Source organism: Panulirus ornatus, chromosome 66, assembly GCF_036320965.1.
Source record: "Panulirus ornatus isolate Po-2019 chromosome 66, ASM3632096v1, whole genome shotgun sequence".
Lineage (NCBI taxonomy): Eukaryota > Metazoa > Arthropoda > Malacostraca > Decapoda > Palinuridae > Panulirus > Panulirus ornatus.
This window is the reverse complement of record NC_092289.1, coordinates 22,305,798-22,325,278: the sequence shown is the minus strand read 5'-3', so window position 1 is coordinate 22,325,278 and position 19,481 is coordinate 22,305,798. Positions and strand designations below refer to the sequence as shown.

The 19,481-nt window shown below is 43.1% G+C and overlaps 2 protein-coding genes across 3 annotated transcripts; both read right to left on the bottom strand.

Annotated features, from left to right (window-relative positions):
• Positions 1-940: 940 nt before the first annotated feature.
• Positions 941-3,930, bottom strand: LOC139746817 (protein tipE-like). Its single transcript, XM_071658393.1, has 2 exons — positions 3,366-3,930; positions 941-1,089 (listed from the first exon to the last, which is right to left on the bottom strand). The coding sequence occupies exons 1-2, from the start codon at positions 3,928-3,930 to the stop codon at positions 941-943; spliced, it is 714 nt and encodes a 237-aa protein (XP_071514494.1).
• Positions 3,931-4,241: 311 nt separating this feature from the next.
• LOC139746746 (uncharacterized) lies at positions 4,242-17,595 on the bottom strand. Of its 2 annotated transcripts, none has more exons than XM_071658249.1 (2): positions 15,431-17,595; positions 4,242-5,490 (listed from the first exon to the last, which is right to left on the bottom strand). In XM_071658249.1, exon 1 carries the CDS (start codon positions 16,777-16,779, stop codon positions 15,457-15,459), a length of 1,323 nt encoding a protein of 440 aa, XP_071514350.1. In that variant the 5' UTR covers positions 16,780-17,595; the 3' UTR covers positions 4,242-5,490; positions 15,431-15,456. The 2 variants fall into 2 exon arrangements, with proteins under 2 accessions (XP_071514350.1, XP_071514349.1); XM_071658248.1 differs by having other exon boundaries at positions 15,477-17,595.
• Positions 17,596-19,481: the final 1,886 nt, after the last annotated feature.

Genomic DNA, 19,481 nt, shown 5'->3' with positions numbered 1-19,481 from the left:
TACAAAAAGTGTACAAAAGATTTTTTCAGCATTAGCACAAAAGAATTAATTACCCGCTGTCACAGCTATCATTTGAACATACAACTGAAAGACATAATTTTTCACTTCATTGATTAATATTTAGATTTCTAGGTATATACTGTACATTAATGTGCGGGTACCATCAGTTATCTAAGTGGGGGTAGGTTTTGTTATGAAAATGTATAAGGAAACAGTTTTCAGACAGCTAATATCAGATGAACAACATTCTGTTATGAGGCATGAAAACTGGCTTATCATCCACATACAATCAATATTTGCAGTGTCAGTAACTCCAAGTACTGTCTGATGATATTTTCTGATGAAATTGGGCTTTAGGCAGCACCACCTGGGATGGCTATATGCTAAATGATAAGTTTCTGTAAAGATGTGAATGAATTTTGTTATACATCCATGATGGAAATCAGTGGTTTTTAATTACAAATGCATATTTTATTATTTGCTTATCTGTTCTCAGGTTCATTAAGCAGTACAATATTTTTCAATGTAAACCAAAATTAGGAGGTATCTAGATGATACAATTACAAAATGTTCTGAATGGAAAGTTCTGACCAATGCTATCCCTTTCATACCAGACAATGATCAACAGTGAATGCAATGTATCTCAAGCTACCTTTCCCATTAGATTGTATGAGTTGTATGGAAGGGTATCAATAAAAAATCTGCCAGTATTAATGAATAGCATATGGAGAAAGGCTGAAATTAGTGCCTGATTTTAGTATATCACTTGATTCTCTAAAAAAGCTCATTGTGCCAGGATGTAACTTGAAGCAGGTATGTGACCACAATTAGGGGCTGGAGACAGGTTCTTAATTGTTGGGATGATATTCCTTAGTAACTAAGATGTATGGTATACCACAGTATGAATGCTGCTTCAGTGTCAAGGCTAACAAAAGGAATTTCAGTCCTGTATAGTTTTCTGATGTTGGTCATCTGTGTTGCGTTCTTGGAGACAACTCCACCCTGGTATATTCATTCTATGGTTTGAAGCAAAGATGATCTCATCCTCCACCCTGTCCAACAGCCCCTCGATCCAGTAGTCACACTTTCCTGTAATAAGTATTCATACATTAATAGAATTATTTGTATTTCCTCTGTTTTGGTGAGTAGTCTATAAGTAGTATTAAATCATTGCATACTTTGTTAATTACCAATCAACATTTTTATATGTGATCTAGTTATAAAGCAAGGTGGCTAATAGCTATCAGTCTATCTATAATTTCGTATTGCTAGAAACTTGTGCATCAGAAATGCCTATTTGGTAACATCTATCACAGGTATAAAATGGGTAATTTTTTTTTTTTCATTTTTCCAAGTGAATGAGAGATTTACATAATTAGTGTAAAAGATGTACAGGCTGAAGCTTTATTCTTGTATATGTTTTTTCAGTTCCTATCCTTTAAATATCATATTTTCTTTATTTTGTACATCATTTATTTATTTAAGCATTAAGTGAGCTTTAAGAGTGTTGCAAGGCAAATTATGTTAAGATCCTTTTCAGGTGATTTTTTTTTTATTCAGACATCTGACCATCTCAACTGTATGGTTAACTAGGGGTCCATTCTTTTTATGTTTAGATAGTGAATGTTTGCAAAGTACCTCCTCATGGTTTCCCTGAAATATCCATATTACAAACATCTAAAAATATTTTTTTCATGCTTGTTTGTCATGGCCTCATTTGTCACGTCTGCTCTCTAGCTGTTGTGTAATCCATTGCACTGAAACTACATTGCTTTAAAAAGTCTAGTATGGTGATTGATTTTAAAAGTCTAGTATGGTGTTGTATATCTGGGTATCATTTCATCTTATGAGAGGCAAGATTAACATTATTTTCTCATGGCAAGTGTCACAAGTGTTAGAAGGTTTTTGTACAACTATCACCCAAGAATCTTTGCAAACATCTTTTGTGGAGATGATTCTTCACGACCCTTTCAGCTGTACAGTAAGATAATTCATATAGAGAATAGATAAAGATCATGTGGCCAACAGTTCTTGGTGGTGGTTGTGGTCAATACGAAATCTAGGAATTAAAGAAATTTTGTTGATTCCGAGAAACTTTTAAGTTTCAACAGGGTAAGTTAAGGACACTAGTGCCTTAGACCTGTATAGGACAAAGCAATATGCTGAATATTGTAAGGGGTTTGAGCAGAATTTGCTAGTAACAATAAAAATCACAAATCAAGTTTTATCACATCAAAAGTCTCACTACATAAGCCATTACCCTACTTCATTACAGACTGCTGCTTAGGGAGAACCCCTAAAGTAAGGGTACCACCATGCGTAGTGATTTTATTTTATTTTTAAATACTAGTGTTTGGTTCCATGTCAGGGGTGGGGCAGTCTGTGACAGGTGGGGCCATAGTGTATACTACTGCTTGAAGCAAAAAGAATTTACAGGGTTTAGTCTCATCCTTGGAGTGGGGCCTAAGTTTATATACATGTTAACTAGGCGGGGCTTTAGTGTAAATACTCTCATGTTGAGGGATAAGTTCAAAGTGAGTTTCATCTGTACGAGGGGTAGGATTCCCTAGCAGCACTTTAAGTAATTAATTCAAAAGTCAGTGTCATCATGAGAGTAAGGTTGCAAAGAATGAAGTTAGTTTTAGTGACCAAAATTATTTGAATCTGTGGTTACTTGCTATACCATGGCCAAAATGAAGAAAAAGTATGAAAATAGTGATAAGAAGATAACTAAGATTGGGTGACTGAATCAGGATGTCTGAAGCTCAATATTTTAAGAATGAATTTATGAATTTGTACTGAGCTGAGTGCTTTTAGGAAAACTTGAGAATCTTCATACTGTTTATCACCGAGTGGTGTGATACCACAAAAATAACTGCCCTAAATAAATATCATCATGTAGAATAAGCTTGACTCTATTTATTGTGTTGATTGATATAGTTCATTCTCTGTAATCTTTGTGAAATATGATTTTCAAAGTAGGATATTTGAATGTTGAAGCTCTAGAAAACTTTGATTTTATGTGTTTTCAGGTACGAATTGAAGATTCTTTAGTTTCTTAATTCAGTCACCATAATTAAGAGCTCACTTTACTTACTCCTCTGGCATGTTGATTGCTGTATCACGGTCTTTTTCCTCTTCTTGGGCTCTGTTTTTCTTGTCACCTCTCTCCTCATTGTCTGATCCATCTCTGTCTTCCCCCTTTTCAATATCTTCATCATCCTCATCATCATCATCCTCATCATCATCATCATCATTTGTGTGGTTTGAAGAGGCATCCTCTTGATCAGGTGGTAACTGGTACTGACAGCGTCTTTTTTGGCATCCTGGATACCACCAGTAGCTCACTACTCCCAGGGAAATACCACACAAAAGGTTTGGAATGAGAAGAGCCATGATTATATTTTGGACCTCTGTATCCCGATCATAATCGGTGATAACCATGTTTGGGTCTGCTCGAGAGTAGTAGCAAGGGTAGACAGAGCCCTCAGGACTATAGATGTCACTGAAGATAGAGCAATTTGTGCCTGGTGGGTAACCACAAGCCTTAATGTTGATGAAAAGAGGTATACCACGACCTACCCAGATATCATCATCATCATCAATCTCCTGCCCTTCATACTCCACAAAAGGAACATCCATATAGTTGATATAGATCTGGTCACATTCATAAATATCTGTAGTGCAGCCATGTTTACAAGATGACCATGAGCAGTTTACTGTCCCGTACAAGTGGTCTGACTGTATAGTTTTACACACAACTGGCTTGGGATCAAAATTGGCCATGAGTGTTGATATTGATGGGTCCAGCACCCATGGGATCATGAACATGAAAACAAAAGATGAGATGCATGCTGTAGTTCCTAGAGTAAGAGTTATATAGTACTTCAGCTTAGCCCCAAAGGACTGTTCCTCCTCAGCATCAGCCATTTTGTCTTGGAATGCACTTCACAGCTCACCCTTAAAGCTCGAAGTTGGACAAGGCGGACGGTAAAGTCAAAAGTAGCAGAGTCGTCTCAGGGCAGATCAAACTGAAATGCTAGATGGAGAAAGTACCTACTGCTTCTTTAGGTCTTCAAGATCTAAAGATTCGAAAAAAATAAGCTTCACATCAAATCAAATCATATGAACAGCATTACAAGAAAGCATAGCTGAACCTGAAGTGAAGGACGATTTTGTTAACTTTTTATATACAGTGATAATGACAAACTTTTAATATAATGTTAGTTATCACACCAGTGCATTGTTCATTGTTATACTTACAGAATATGATATCAAACCTTGTACATATCCAATCTTATTTATACTATAAACATTAATGAGACTAGGCACTTTAAAAATATATATTTACAATAAAATATATTTAAAGGTAGAGCATAATAAGCTAACACTTTCAGTCAAAGGTGCAGACTTTGGAAATAAAATATACTTTGCTTTCTGTGACTTTGTGCTTGTATATGGAACTAAAAGCAACAAAATTACATCAGACTCATCAATTTAGGTAAAACTTTTGCATTCTCTTCATATTTTGTTAGAGACTTGAAATTTTCTCTGTAAATGTGAACTAACTACTCTTGTTACAGCCAGTATATACATCCAGATCTGGTTATTAAATTGAAAATCTAGTGGGGTGTTTTCCCCAAGCACAAAGCACAACACAGGACGTGAATGAAGTTCCTAAACCCCTCTGGGTCTGCTGCTGCTAAGCAATCAAAACATCTAACGATATTTCACCGCTAATATTACTCCTATACCCAAAAGGGTTTGCTGTAACTACTTTGCCTGTAATACCTTTAAGGAACTGCAGATGCTAATAAGCCCACATGACTTTTAAAGGTCTGCTGCTGCTAGTTTGGCTTCTGTGTCCTTAAGGACCTGCTGCTAATACTAGGCACAATATTATAACCTACATGTATGGAGTCTTGAAGAGAATGTATGAAGGAAGAAATGCTACTATTTGCTGGGTATCAACAAAAGTACTCTGTTCTTTGTTCCAGATAAATGTGCTAGAAATGACACTATGGATGCACTAAATCAATTAACCACAATTTAGGGCTGCAAAGATTTTTGAATACCTGGTTTTTGTTAATAAAATCACAAATCCTGGAACAGTGAATGCTTTTCCTTAGTATGAGATTGTTCTATATAATAAGTTATATAAATAATTAAAGGTTAAAACATGAGGACAAATGTTTTCATCTTGTAAAGTATCTGGTGGATTAACTTATTGAAGTAGATATATTATCTCTTGAACTATTAAGTATTTTGATGTGATTTTTGTCAGTAGTTAGAGGTGAACTTGCAGTTGCAGGATCATAGAGATGAAAGTATAGTCATTGTTTCTGTAATTGATGTCGAGATTAAAGATGGTATCCAGTATACTAAAGATTAGAGTGTAGCCACTGGTTTACTGGTTTGGGATGAGGGTGTAGTCACTTGATCGCGTGCACCGTCACAATAGTTCATCAAACTGGACAGGCTCCTTAACAGCTGTAAAAGATAAAAGCATTTATGAGAAGCTGACCATCATCTTAAATACTTTCCATTATGGACTGGTGATTTCCTATTGTCATTATTTTTTGGATATGATGATCATGTAGTCTTTATTTGAAAATACTGTTTTCAGTATTTATACTGAAGAAGCTCCAATAGATGGATGACCTCTTATTCATATAGAAATAAAGAACTGCAACTTGGCAAACATACAAGGCAATCATGTGAGCATATGCAATATTTATACTTCTTGTGGGGAAACAGTGCATACAAAGAGCAATTTGAAATATATGAACACCCTAACTAATTTTTTTCTGATTCTGACAAAGTTTAAGGTCAATAAGTGGAGAAAGCCTGATAATATCATTTAGAATCAGACTTTCCAGAATAGTTTTTATATGGATCCAAGCAAGACTTTTTTTTTAATACTCTGTGTAAGATTATGTTCATTAGGTGAAAAGAGCCTGAATGTGTCATTTAGAATATCAAATCAATGCAGTCCTTCAGTCATCAGTCCAACCTGGAATGTATTTGTTTTTACAAATAAATCAAGTTTGACATTTGAGATAGCTACAACTAAAAGTAATATTTACTATTTACTGTTGACAGAGAGTTACACTATACACCACAGAACAGTCCACAGTGAAAGATGGCAGAAAGAGATTTCAACATGAGACACAAGACAAATACTATTGTCCAATGACAAAACTTCAGTCCACCTATTCAAACATTTTTTCTTTCACATAAACAGAGAAAATCAGTCACCTTGAGCTGTGTTACATTTAGATTACTTCTCTTGGAGATCAGATTTACAAAACTATTGATGTGTTCATAGTTTTGTGGACATCTATCATTAATGACCATGAAACCTAGTGACAAACAGGTAATGCACAGTAATGTAGTTACATATAAAACACAAAATTAGTAGATTATATTGTTCAAATTAGAAAAGCAACCTTACTCAAAAAGGATGATCTTCTAAATAAATTTACCCAATGCATTACCCACTGGCTTTTTATACCATTAGCATACAGTAATGGCATGCTTTAGACATTGTCAAAAATGCAATTAACCAGTTTACCAGTTGACAACACAGGTTGCAAATCGTAATGACCTTCACACTTCCCAGACCCCCACATGATGTCAGCCCACCCACACAGCCAGAACCCCTAGAATGGTGCAAAGCCAAAAATTTAACAAGTCATCTTTTCCTGCAATATTTAAAGAATATTTTTGTGTTTAATTATCTTGCAAAAAGTTTATATACTTCCCTGAAGGAATGAATGAACCCATGAAATTATCCTTCTACCAGTAATTGAAAACTAAAGATAAGTTTATGTAACAATTTCTTAAAGTATGTGTTTCTAGCAATAATGTAGAATTATTTTGTGGTATGTTTCCAGAAATATTGAAGAATTATTTTGTTAACTCAACAGTTATTTACTCACTAGAAAAATCCAAAAGAAAACAATATTTTCCTACCTCACTCCAAAAGCATAACACAGAACACTGTTTGTGTAAGATACCATACCAAACTGAGGTCAGGAGACAATACCCACACAAGAGACTGGGGCATGTAAAGCATGGCTTAGGCTACACTTATTTGGCTCACTGAATAGCCTTGTGTCTGTAGCAGCCTTAGCAATGCAAAAGCCTTTAGTGTGAAACACAAATCTCAGATTTTTTATGACAACATAAATAATTGGCTGGTGAGCGGGTGAAATTTTGCACAATGCAACCTGCGTTGTTGGCTAGCATAGGGATGAAATTTGCCCAACATGCCAGAACATTACAAGAGTTGATTCTCAGTACAATTATTTCCAATGGTGGAAAGTACACTGTTTCCTTAATATACAAAAAAGAGTGAGGAAGAAGAGAGAGAACAATAACTAACAGTGATAGAGGCTTATGATGGAGGGAGGAGAGAGGAAATTGAGACTGGGAGGAGGAAGGCACAGGGAGCAAGTGGGAAACAGACAGACAAATAAAGAGATATCGAAAAGCAGAGCAAGAAAGCACATCACTACCAAATATCATGCATGCGTGAGGGTGCGGGCAAGACCAGCCTAACAAGCAACAGCACAAAGGTTGTTTTTGGACTGAGGAAACAAAATGGATTTTTGGGAAGTTAAAATACAGCCACATTAAAAAAACAACTGATGAGGAAAAAGAGGTGTGACAATGTATATGTTGTAAGGTGATTTTAATTTTCCCACATTCAGAAATTCTCACAGATGTAGCTGCAGATTTCATGGTATGTATATTGAAAGATAAATATGAAATACTAGAAAGTCTTGATACTTTCCAGTAATTATTCCCATCATTCCCCTCCTAAACATACATTATTTTTCTTTTTTTTTGAAAATGCATTCATTCACATTTCAGATTTCAAGAGGACCAGTAGGTGGGTTACTTTAAGCAAATTACAACGTGAAGGCCTTTTCATATGAAGACGATCTCCCAGTAATACCATAATACCCAGACACTGCAATAGCAACAACAAACATGCAAGACTACACAACTGATAAAATGGCTCACCTATAAGAATGTCTGCATCTCCACAAAAAGTCTTTAGTCACTATTTTAACCTCAGATAGACAAAAATCCTGCTCATACCCTCAGGTCACCTTTAATGGACAATCACTCCTACTGAACAAAATACCATTGTAGGCTTTCACTCCCCATACAAAAAACATCAATACAAAACCTACAAACAAACTAAATGCCCTCAAAACAATAACTGGCATCACACTTGGACAAGAAAAAGAATCCCTTAACATCGTCAAACAATTCATCTGCTCCACTTTAAACTACGTCTCACCTGCCTGTCCTCTGTTCTCACAAAAGCATGTATAACAAAGTTACAAACTACAAGAACTAGTGCACTCAGAACATTCACTGGCTACATAACAACCATAAACGCTCAACAACTACCAATAAAACAAGATCCTCAAATTCACTCCCACCTCAATATGCTTGGCACTTAATTCTATGCAACAACACTAGACCCCTCCCACCCAAGGCACTCCACAACTAACCACCTATCCCCAGGAAGAAACAGAATGCTTACCCCTGCCTTGTACTTCAGCAGCCTCTTTTCACAGGTCCCTACCCCAACAAATATAACACTGACAATATACATACACAATGAAATAATCTGACATGCATCAAACAACCAGACACCAGACATACATCATCAAAAGCCACACTCCCAAGACAAACACACATCCCACTTTCCCACCTATGCTCTGGACATCACCCAATCCAAAAGTAATATAGGCATCATTTCAACAATCTCCAAGAGCAAACCACTCAAAATAGTGCACTCTGAACAATTAATGAATACCTGGCAACCACAAACATTCAATGTCTTCACAATGAAACAAAGATCCTCCCAATATAGTTTGACTGTAATATTCTCGTTAACCAATTCTATGCAACAGCACTAGAGCCGTCCCACCCCATCACTCTAAAACTAACCACTAATCCCCAAGTAAAAATAAAAAGGTTACCTTTGCCTCCTCACACTTTAGTAACCTCTACTCACAGATCCCACCACACCAAATATATAGAATACTGAAAAAACACATACACACTGAAATAACTTGTGAACTGCTGGCAGAGTCCAGTAATGCCTATACACACACACACACACACACACACACACACACACACACACACATATATATATATATGGTGTAGGAGGCAAGTTGTTAGAAGCAGTGAAAAGTTTTTATCGAGGATGTAAGGCATGTGTACGTGTAGGATGAGAGGAAAGTGATTGGTTCTCAGTGAATGTAGGTTTGCGGCAGGGGTGTGTGATGTCTCCATGGTTGTTTAATTTGTTTATGGATGGGGTTGTTAGGGAGGTGAATGCATGAGTTTTGGAAAGGGGGGCAAGTATGAAGTCTGTTGTGGATGAGATAGCTTGAGAAGTGTCAGTTGTTGTTCGCTGATGATACAGCACTGGTGGCTGATTCATGTGAGAAACTGCAGAAGCTGGTGACTGAGTTTCGTAAAGTGTGTGAAAGAAGAAAGTTAAGAGTAAATAAGAATAAGAGCAAGGTTATCAGGTACAGTAGGGTTGAGGGTCAAGTCAATTGGGAGGTAAGTTTGAATGGAGAAAAACTGGAGGAAGTTAAGTGTTTTAGATATCTGGGAGTGGATCTGGCAGCGGATGGAACCATGGAAGCGGAAGTGAATCATAGGGTGGGGGAGGGGACGAAAATCCTGGGAGCCTTGAAGAATGTGTGGAAGTCGAGAACATTATCTCCAAAAGCAAAAATGGCTATGTTTGAAGGAATAGTGGTTCCAACAATGTTGTATGGTTGCGAGGCGTGGGCTATGGATAGAGTTGTGCGCAGGAGGGTGGATGTGCTGGATATGAGATGTTTGAGGACAATTTGTGGTGTGAGGTGGTTTGATTGAGTAAGTAATGTAAGGGTAAGAGAGATGTGTAGAAATAAAAAGAGTGTGGTTGAGAGAGCAGAAGAGGGTGTTTTGAAATGGTTTGAGCACATGGAGAGAATGAGTGAGGAAAGATTGACCAAGAGGATATATGTGTCGGAGGTGAAGGGAACGAGGAGAAGTGGGAGACCAAATTGGAGGTGGAAAGATGGAGTGAAAAAGATTTTGAGTGATTGGGGCCTGAACATGCAGGAGGGTGAAAGGCGGGCAAGGAATAGAGTGAATTGGATCGATGTGGTATACCGGGGTCGACGTGCTGTCAATGGATTGAATCAGGGCATGTGAAGCATCTGGGGTAAACCATGGAAAGTTCTGTGGGGCCTGGATGTGGAAAGGGAGCTGTGGTTTCAGGCATTATTACATGACAGCTAGAGACTGAGTGTGAACGAATGGGGCCTTTGTTGTCTTTTCCTAGCGCTACCTTGCACACATAAGGAGGGAGGGGGATGTTATTCCATGTGTGGCGAGGTGGCGATGGGAATAAATAAAGGCAAACAGTATGAATTATGTACATGTGTATATATGTATATGTCTGTGTGTGTATATATATGTGTACATTGAGATGTATAGGTATGTATATTTGCGTGTGTGAACGTGTATGTATATACATGTGTATGGGGGTGGGTTGGGCCATTTATTTCGTCTGTTTCTCTGCGCTACCTCGCAAACACGGGAGACAGCGACAAAGCAAAATATAAAATAATAATATATATATATATATATATATATATATATATATATATATATATATATATATATATATATATATATATACAAATAACTCTGAGAAAACACATACACCCTGAAATAACCAACAAGCACTGAACGATCAATTGCTTGACTTAAAAACACCAATCTACCATACATAAACTATTCAGAAACCAAACTCCCCATGCAAATATTTCACACTTTCCTGCTTATGGTCCAGACATCACATATCACTGTAAACACTGTCAACACACCCCAAGACTGCATGCCACCATGCACCTACGAAGAAAGCACCAAAAACTTCCTGCGCAATTGCAATTGCCTTACACCCTCTAAACAGTAGTTGCACACAGAACATCACAACACTTTATGACCTGTGGTCCCAAACAGTAGATGTGGCCAGCTTCCCGAGTGCTGCAGGAGCCCTTAAGAATAAAAGGGACTCCTCAGACACCCTGCCCCACAGGAAACAGCATCGCCATGAGCAAAGGAACAACGGCTACATTTACATACAGCCACTTGCTAGCTGTTATGCATAATGTATTAAAACCAACACCTACCATCCACAGCAAAGTCCTAGAGATTATTCTATGGTTTACCTTGACCACATGCCCTAGCTCAGCCATATGACAGTACATTGCCACAAGTCTACCACATATATCTAATTCATTTTAGCCCATGGATGCCGCTCACCTTCCTAAATGTTCAGGCCAATACCTCAAAACCACCATCACATCATCCTTCCATCTCTTTCTTGGGTCTGCCTCTCCCCTTGCCTTTTCTACACACGCAGATCCATATGTCCAAACCATTTCAAAGGAGTTACCAGACTCTGCCTGCCTGTAGTTACACCATAAGTGAAAAACCACCTTCTGGAAGGCTACAAGGCTCCATCATCAACTATTGACAAGAAAGTATAGTCTCATCGAAGAACTTACTCCAAAGAAATCCATCATTTCCCTGCTACTGGAGGTTGTGTAGCCTTGGAGCTACAGGATGCTGGGGTAATTTTTACTGAATAAAAATGCTTACAAAAATCCTGATCAACCTTTTCAATCAGTCTGTGCTAAAAACCACAACTTGTTTGCAGTCATTCCTCACATAATCAACCAGCCTCAAACATCATATCTACATCCATTTCATTTCTTACATGTCCACCCTTTTCAAGTCTTTTGCATTCAAGGCCCAAGACATCCACACAACGGTGGAGACTACTTTCCTCTTAAACAACCATATTTGCCTTTAGAGACAATGACCTATCCTTCCGCTCACTATCTTAATGCACCCAGAACTTATGCCCCCTCTTCCACCCGATGACTCATTTTAACACACGATTCCACCTACTGCTACATCCACTCCCAGATACCTAAAGCATTTCACTTGTTCCAGGTCCTCCCTATTCAAAATTACTCTTAGATTATGTCTCACCTCACTGCTGCACCTCATTACCCTCCTTTTGTTCACATTTACTTTTATCCTTTCAGTCACCCTTAAACTCTGTCAAAGGCTTTTGCAGTCTGCAACCAGAGTGGTGGTATCTGCAAACAGCAAATGATTCATTTCCTTTCCCCTCCCCTTCCCAGAACATAGAAGACTTGTGTTCACTTCCTTTTGCATCCCCATCCATGGACCTTGATTGCACCTTCACTAGCAACTGGCCAGCCTCCTCCCTTCCCACTCGCACACATGCCTAATCCTATATAAAACTATTCATTGGACTAAATAACTTTCCAACCACTAAGTATATCAGTAGCACTGTACACAATGGTTCTTTGTTAACCTTATTGTACGCTTTCTCCAGATACATCGCTGCCACACAGAATTTACTTGTGCCCTTAGTACTACTCGCATAAAATCATCATAGCAAACAAGAAGTGCCCATGTCAGCACAGACAGGTTCCCCTCATGTGTAAGCACAGACAAGTGTCTGTCTGTCAGGACAGAACACGAATACATTAGGTGCCGTTTGTTAGCATAGCAGACCAATACATCATGCGCCATGGTAAAGTATGGGTTGTAGGTGTGGTAGAGTATGGGTTGTATGTTAGGTATGGTGTGGGTTATAGGTAAGGTACATAATGGACTGTAGGTGTGGTAGTGAAGGTTTTAGGTGTGGTACAAAGTGGGCTGTAAATGTTACAGTGTGAGCTGTAGGTGTCTTGTACAGTGTAAGCTGTAGGTGAAGTACACTGTGCATTAGAGATGTGGTGCAATGTGGGCTGTAGGTGAGGTACAGTGTAGGGAGTAGGTGTAATATAGTATGGGCTGTAAGGATGGTACAATGTAGGCTGTAAGTGTGCTGCAGTCAAGGATGTTAGTGTGTTAGTAGGTATGGTACAGTGTAGGCTGTAGGAATGGTAATGAGAGGGGGGGGGGGGTTAGGTGAGGATCAGTTTAGCCTGTAGGCATGGTAAAGAATGGGCAAAGGATGTGATAAAATATGGGCAATATTCGTGGTGAGGATGGTGGTGTGCAGGCTGTGGGATGGCACGGTGTAGGCTGTAAGGAAGGTACACTGTGGGCTAAGGGAAGATTACAGTGTGGGCTCTGGGAATGGTACAGTATGGGTTGCAGGGATGGTAGTGCCGGCTTCTAGCATGGTACAGTGTAGGTTGCAGGTATGGTCCAGTGTGGGCTATAGGAATGGTACAGTGTGGGCTACGGGATGGTATAATGTGGGCTACAGGAATCGTATTGTGTGGGCTGCAAGGATGGTACGGTGTGGGTTGCAGGGGTGGTACAGTGTGGGCAACGGGAATGGTATAGTGTGAGCTGCGGAAATAGTGCAATGTGGGCTGCAGGGAATGTTACAATGTGGGCTGCGAGGGATAGTACAGTGTAGGGTACGGGGGATGGTACAGTATGAGCCACGAGGATGGTACAGTGTGAGCTGCGGGGGGGGGGGGGGGGGTGAGTACAGTATGGGCTGCTGCGATGGTGAAGTGTGGGCTGCGGGAAGTGTACAGTGTCGGCTAAGAGAAGGTAACAGTTTGGGCTGCGGGATAGTACAATGTGTGCTGCTGGGAATGGTACAATGTGAGCTGCGGTGAGGGTACAGTGTGGGCTGAGGGGATGGTACATTGTGGGCTGTGGGAATGGTACAATGTGGGCTAAGGGAATGGTACAGTGTGGGCTGCAGTGATGGTACAGTGTGGGTTGCTGGCATGGTACAGAGTGGGTTGCAGGGATGGTATAGTGTGGGCTACGGGAATGGTACAGTATGGGTTGCAGGGATGGTACAATGTAGGCTAAGGGAATGGTACAGTGTGGACTGCATGGATGGTACAGTGTTGACTGCAGGGATGGTACAGTGTGGACTGCCGGGAATGTTACAGTGTGAGCTGCGGGAAGGGTAAATTGTTGGCAGCCGGGGATGGTAGTGTGGGCTGCGGGAAAGGTACACTGTGGGCTGTGGAGAGGGTACAGTGTGGACTCTGGTTATGGTACAGTGTGGGCTATGGGGATGGTACATTATGGGCTGTGAGGATGGTACAGTGTGGGCTACGGGCATGGTACAGTGTGGGCTGCGGGATAATACACGGTAGGCTGTGGGGATGGTACAGTGTGGACTGCGGAATAAAACAGTGTGTGCTGCGGGGATGGTACAGTGTGGGCTCTGAGGATAGTACAGCGTGGGCTGTGGGGATGGCACAGTGTAGACCGGGATAATACCATGTGGGCTGTGGGGATGGTACAAAGTGGCCGGCGGAGATGGTACAGTGTGGGCTGTGGGGATGGTACTGTGTGGTCTATCGGGGATGGTACAGTGTGGGCTGTGGGGATGGTACATTGTAGACTGCGGGAATGGTACAGTGTTGACTGCGGGGATGGTACAGTGTGGGCTGTGGGAATGGTACAGTGTGGGCTGTGGGGATGGTACAGTGTGGACTGCGGGGATGGTACAGAGGGGTTTGTGGGGATGGTACAGTGTGGGCTGTGGGGATGGTACTGTGTGGGTTGCGGGGGATAGTACAGTGTGGGCTGCGGGAGTGGCACAGAGGGGGTTGCGGTGATGGTACAGTGTGGGCTGTGGGGATGGTACAGTGTGGACTTCGGGTATGGTACAGAGGGGGTTGTGGGGATGGTACAGTGTGGGCTGTGGGGATGGTACAGAGGGGGTTGCGGGGTTGGTACAGTGTGGGCTGCGGGGATGGTACTGTGTGGGTAGCGGGGGATAGTACAGTGTGGGCTGCGGGAGTGGCACAGAGGGGGTTGCGGTGATGGTACAGTGTGGGCTGTGGGGATGGTACAGTGTGGGCTGTAATGCCTTGAGTATTGATAGTCATTTCCTGCACACGACGGCATGCGGGTGGCGACGTGCGACTCAGCGCCCTGACAACGATGGCTGGACGACGGACGTGTACCTCGAATTCTGACGTGTGTGAATCCCTGGGCCAGTGAGTGACGAGGCTGTACGTCATCAATTGCGTAGCAGAGGTGCAGCTGTGTGTGGCGTGCCAGCAGCGAGTAGTGCTCATGGCTGATGAGGGTGATGGTAAAACGTGCTCCGGAGGCTGATGAGGTTTGTGGGCGAGGTGAAGTGTGATCACGTTATTGTCTGGGTAACACGAGTGATGTATAGGTAACTGTGTGTGTGTGCGTGTGTGTGTGTTAGCAGTGGCAAGTGAACTTGCGAGTAATGAGATGCGAGTGACCAACGAGTTGAACATGAAAGGTGTGAGTGTGTGAGTGAGAGTTGGTGCGCGCGTGCGAGTGGTAGTGGTGCAGGAGGAGGAACAATACGGAGGGCTACTACACCTACTGATGAGAGAGAGACAAGGAGAGGTCTCACAGCTCGCTAGCGTTACCTCCTGCGCCCCCGCCCTGGAGAAGTGTCACCCGCAGGTGGCCCTCGTCGTCCACCCCTACCGATTTGGAACATATGAAGAGGCAGGAGCAGGCCAAGATGAAGAGGCAGCCTGGGAGGATCGTCGCCACCAGCAGAATGGTCGTGGTCATCCGCGGATCGAACTTCCCTATGACGTACTCTCTGCTCTGGTCCGTGAAGTAACAAGGGTAGCGGTCCGGTGTCATGCCGTCGAAGCCGTCGTGAGCGTGGGTCTTGAAGAACGCCGTGCACTCCTTGCGTAGCGTGTTCACACAGCCCTCGGGGTTGATGCGCAGCTGGGTGTTGTTCATGACGCGGAGGGTGTGTTCGGGCGGGATGACCCACTCCGAGCGGTTCCCAAGGCTCTGGTGGAGTCGCAGGAGTTGCATGTAGTCCTTCAGGTTCTTCAACTCGTCTGCGCTACCGAGGGTCGCGTTGAAGCAGTCCTCCGTCAGAATGTCGTAGGTTCTCTTGCCCGTGACCTTCTTGACGTACGTGCAGAAGATGAAGAGCGCCTGCCTCTTGTCCCGCCACTCCTGGCTCGAGCTGACCGCTTCTATGCTAGCCGAGGTGTTGTTGTCGGGTGAGTCCATTGACCAGCAGGCGGTAGCTACAAGTCTTTCTGTGCTGAAGATGACAACATTCCGCTCTCGCATCTCCAGCTTCGTGCATTTCCTTTCGCAGTCGCGCCAGTACTTGTGAATCTCCTCCAGGTGCTGACACCTACCGCCCTTGCAGCTGTACACGCCGTTGAGTCGCTCCTTGCACTTCTTTTCGTCGCACAGGACGCTCTCCCTCTGTATCTTGCGACTCTGACAAACAAAGGCGGGGGTGATCTCACTGCATCCGTTGTCACCATCTGTAGTGCAGTAATAAAGTCCAGTGAGGTCTTTACACTGTCCTTTCTTGCAGTACTTCACATGCGTGGCGTTGACGTCCAGGGCCGAGCACTCGTCGTCGGCAATGTCCACACAGTCGCGGAAGTTGACCTTCGAGCCGTTGCTGCGAACCATCACGTGGATCTGCATGCACGTACCGGAACCCTTGGACAGACACCACTCACCGCACGTCGACCACTTACACTCCTCCTTCTTACCCCCGGAGGCCAAGTCTTTGGCCTCCACCGTCGTACACATTATAGGAGTCTCATTGAATTCCATCGCCAGTTCATTTTTCGAGGGGATGATGACAATTACTGCCAAGTAGAGCAGCGATACCCCTGAGAGGATGGCTATCAGCTGACACACACATATACTAAGACAGATCTGCTTTTCGGCTGTCATTTTTCAAGGGCTGACCTGAACCAGAATGCAAGAATGTAACTACAAGCTCGTGTAGTGGTTGCGAGTCACCCCTTAGATCACACCTTCCACCATAACAACCGTACGCGAGGGAGTCCGCGCCAAGTGCACAACTGTCTCAGGAATTTGTCTTCATGGCGTCAAGTGTAGCGAGTTGCGTACATCCTCCTCGTTCGTCAGGCGTTTCCCCTCACAAACATGACGGATGAACACTCCTCTGGCTCATGGTTGATATTCTCAAGGGTTCGCCTCACTTAGCGTCGACGTTTCACCCACTGCATAATCAGAAACTGAGAGAATTTTCATCACAGGCGAGTCCAAGATGGCGCTGAGACCAACTGGCGCAGGCGCCGGTGCGACCTCAACTTCCATCGCTTGGGAGATGTTTTCTTCTGTGTTGCTGTTGACGGCATTGACAGATATCACCAAAACTAATCCGAATACATTGCAAACAGACCTAGGATGGTACTAATCATGTACATTTAACGTTATACGTTAGAGTTATTTCGTTGGCAAACTCTGCAGCAATACTGAGCGCGCATGCCCCAGACCACTGCAGTAGTCGGCTGGAGACGATGCCAACTAGGCACAAACATTTATTTAATCCCTCTCCTCGCTCGCGTCTTCTTTTTCCATTTTTCTTCCCCACTTCAGAAGTAGAGCTCCACAACAACTAAACCTCTCCCACGTCAGGATGCACAGTGAACCTGGGGTGAAACAAGCTGCCTTCCTGGGCTGGAAAGGACAAACAGGATCAATACGTTGGAGCTGTGTGCCACACTGCGGTTCTTGTCCTCTCCAGGAGGCGGAACTACACCGTTTTCTCTCACCCACACCATATTCTACCCCCTCCCCCTCCCCTCCAACCTCAAAGTCCAGCATGGATAAAGGGGGCTTCATCAAATTCATCAGCCCAACATTAATACTTCTTAATCGCACTGTCACGGTAACCCGTTATCCAGGACATTAACTGGAATCCAGAGTTGTGTGTTAATGGTGTATCATGACGCTGCTAATGCTGTGTAGAAGGTCAGCCTTAAGGGTAACGTTTGAATTCCAGGCAACACGAAACGAGGTGGGTTGTAGGATTACCATATACAGAGAACCCCTTGAATGGCATCCAACTTTATGAGGAATGACGGGTTGTCACTTGGTGTGGCTGGTGCCAGGCCACTTCTTCATGAAGTGCGCCCGCCCACTGTGTGATGGGGTGGTACCCACACTCTGTGCTGGGAGGACCTCCGCCGTGTGACGGTTGCCCCCCCCCCCCCCCCCCAGCTGGAAGAACACCCTCAGGTGAGACCGTCACTAGTCCTCCACCTCCCCATATGACCCAGTTGTAGCAAGCTAAGGTAACCACCGCAGCGTGAACAGGCCCGGTAAACCAACCTGGTTTACCGGGCGTGTTCACGCTACGCCTGCTCTTCCCTGTGACTAACGCATCGACAAAGAGACGAGTGCGGACAACAACTCAAAATGTTTTCGAGCTGATCGACGATGAGTTGAGTTCTGACGACTCAACTGGTCTCAACCTCATCAATGAAAGGATGGGTTCGATGAGTCAATCGCTCTCCAATTTCGCATCAAAAAAGATGAGTTCTGATTACTCAACTGGTTCATACAAACCTGAGACTGGTGTCTTTCGACATCCAGAGTGATACTGAGAAGCTTGCAAGACTCAACAACATCCTGGAGGATATGGATGGCAGTAAGACTTAAGTGCACGACTCTAATCTCTGGTTGGCGACGATCCAGCTCACATGAGGAAGTTTGACAAGCCATGAAATAAGACTTCTCTGCATTTTGATTTTAATGGCTTCATTGGTCATTACGTTATATAGTTCACTGTATCCAAACCTTTGGTGCACTCAACGAAGGCGAGAGCCACAGAGGTCTTGCGTCTCTCTTGGTTGCGACTGATCGTCTTGGGAACTGACGAAGGAGGGCGTGGTACAGGGCCACCACCTCCGTATCAACCAAAACGCTGACAGTTCACGGAACTTGTAAATGCCCATCTATGAAAGTACAATCCAATACGAAACTTCCAATGAATCAACTGGGGTATCCTGATATGTATAGCTCCATGCATTTACAAATGCAAAGAAAATTCCCTCAATTTCTCTCTCTCTGACAAACAAACCTCCACCCTGCAAAAAGATGGGCTTGAACGGGTTCTCATACAGTTGTGCAAGCCTACTACCCAACCATCTATCCATTAAGTCATCTGAAAGACTGTGGGTTACTTGACTTGAGTATATGGGAGACATAACGACGTTCTCCAGGGAGGGTGCTGGAGGTTAGCAGTGATCATGGACCTCGGGAGTTTGGCTCGGAGAGAGGAAGAGAAATCTACAGGCAAGTGGATGGGCGTAGAGTACTGTGTCATGAGGCTGTTTTGACTGTCTGGCGACGTCAAATTCTTGTACTGTTTGGGTGGTTGGGGCTGAAAGGTAGGCTGGGAGTCAGGTAATGTCTAAATGGTGGACAACAGGGAAGAGAGGAAGTCTGCTTATGTTTGTTTTGCCTGTGTGTGTGTGTGTGTGTGTGTGAGGGGTTGGTCCCAACGAGTACATGGGGTAAGGGAGGTTGGGGGAGTGCGTCAGGAGCGGTGGTGCGACTAAAGAGAGGGGGTTGGGGGAGGGGGAAGTCCTGGCTAGTACCAGGGGGAGGGGATGATAAGGTGA

What these genes read in the sequence shown, in the direction of transcription:
- LOC139746817 (XM_071658393.1), bottom strand. Translation starts at nt 3,930, where the DNA reads ATGGCTGATGCTGAGGAGGAACAGTCCTTTGGGGCTAAGCTGAAGTAC. An exon ending in CATTCCAAACCTTTTGTGTG is followed by an intron (nt 1,090 to 3,365) that starts GTATTTCCCTGG and finishes TACTTATTACAG; the next exon opens with GAAAGTGTGACTACTGGATC.
- LOC139746746 (XM_071658248.1), bottom strand. Translation starts at nt 16,779, where the DNA reads ATGACAGCCGAAAAGCAGATCTGTCTTAGTATATGTGTGTGTCAGCTG. An exon ending in CCAGGGCGGGGGCGCAGGAG is followed by an intron (nt 5,491 to 15,476) that starts GTAACGCTAGCG and finishes TATCTTTTACAG; the next exon opens with CTGTTAAGGAGCCTGTCCAG.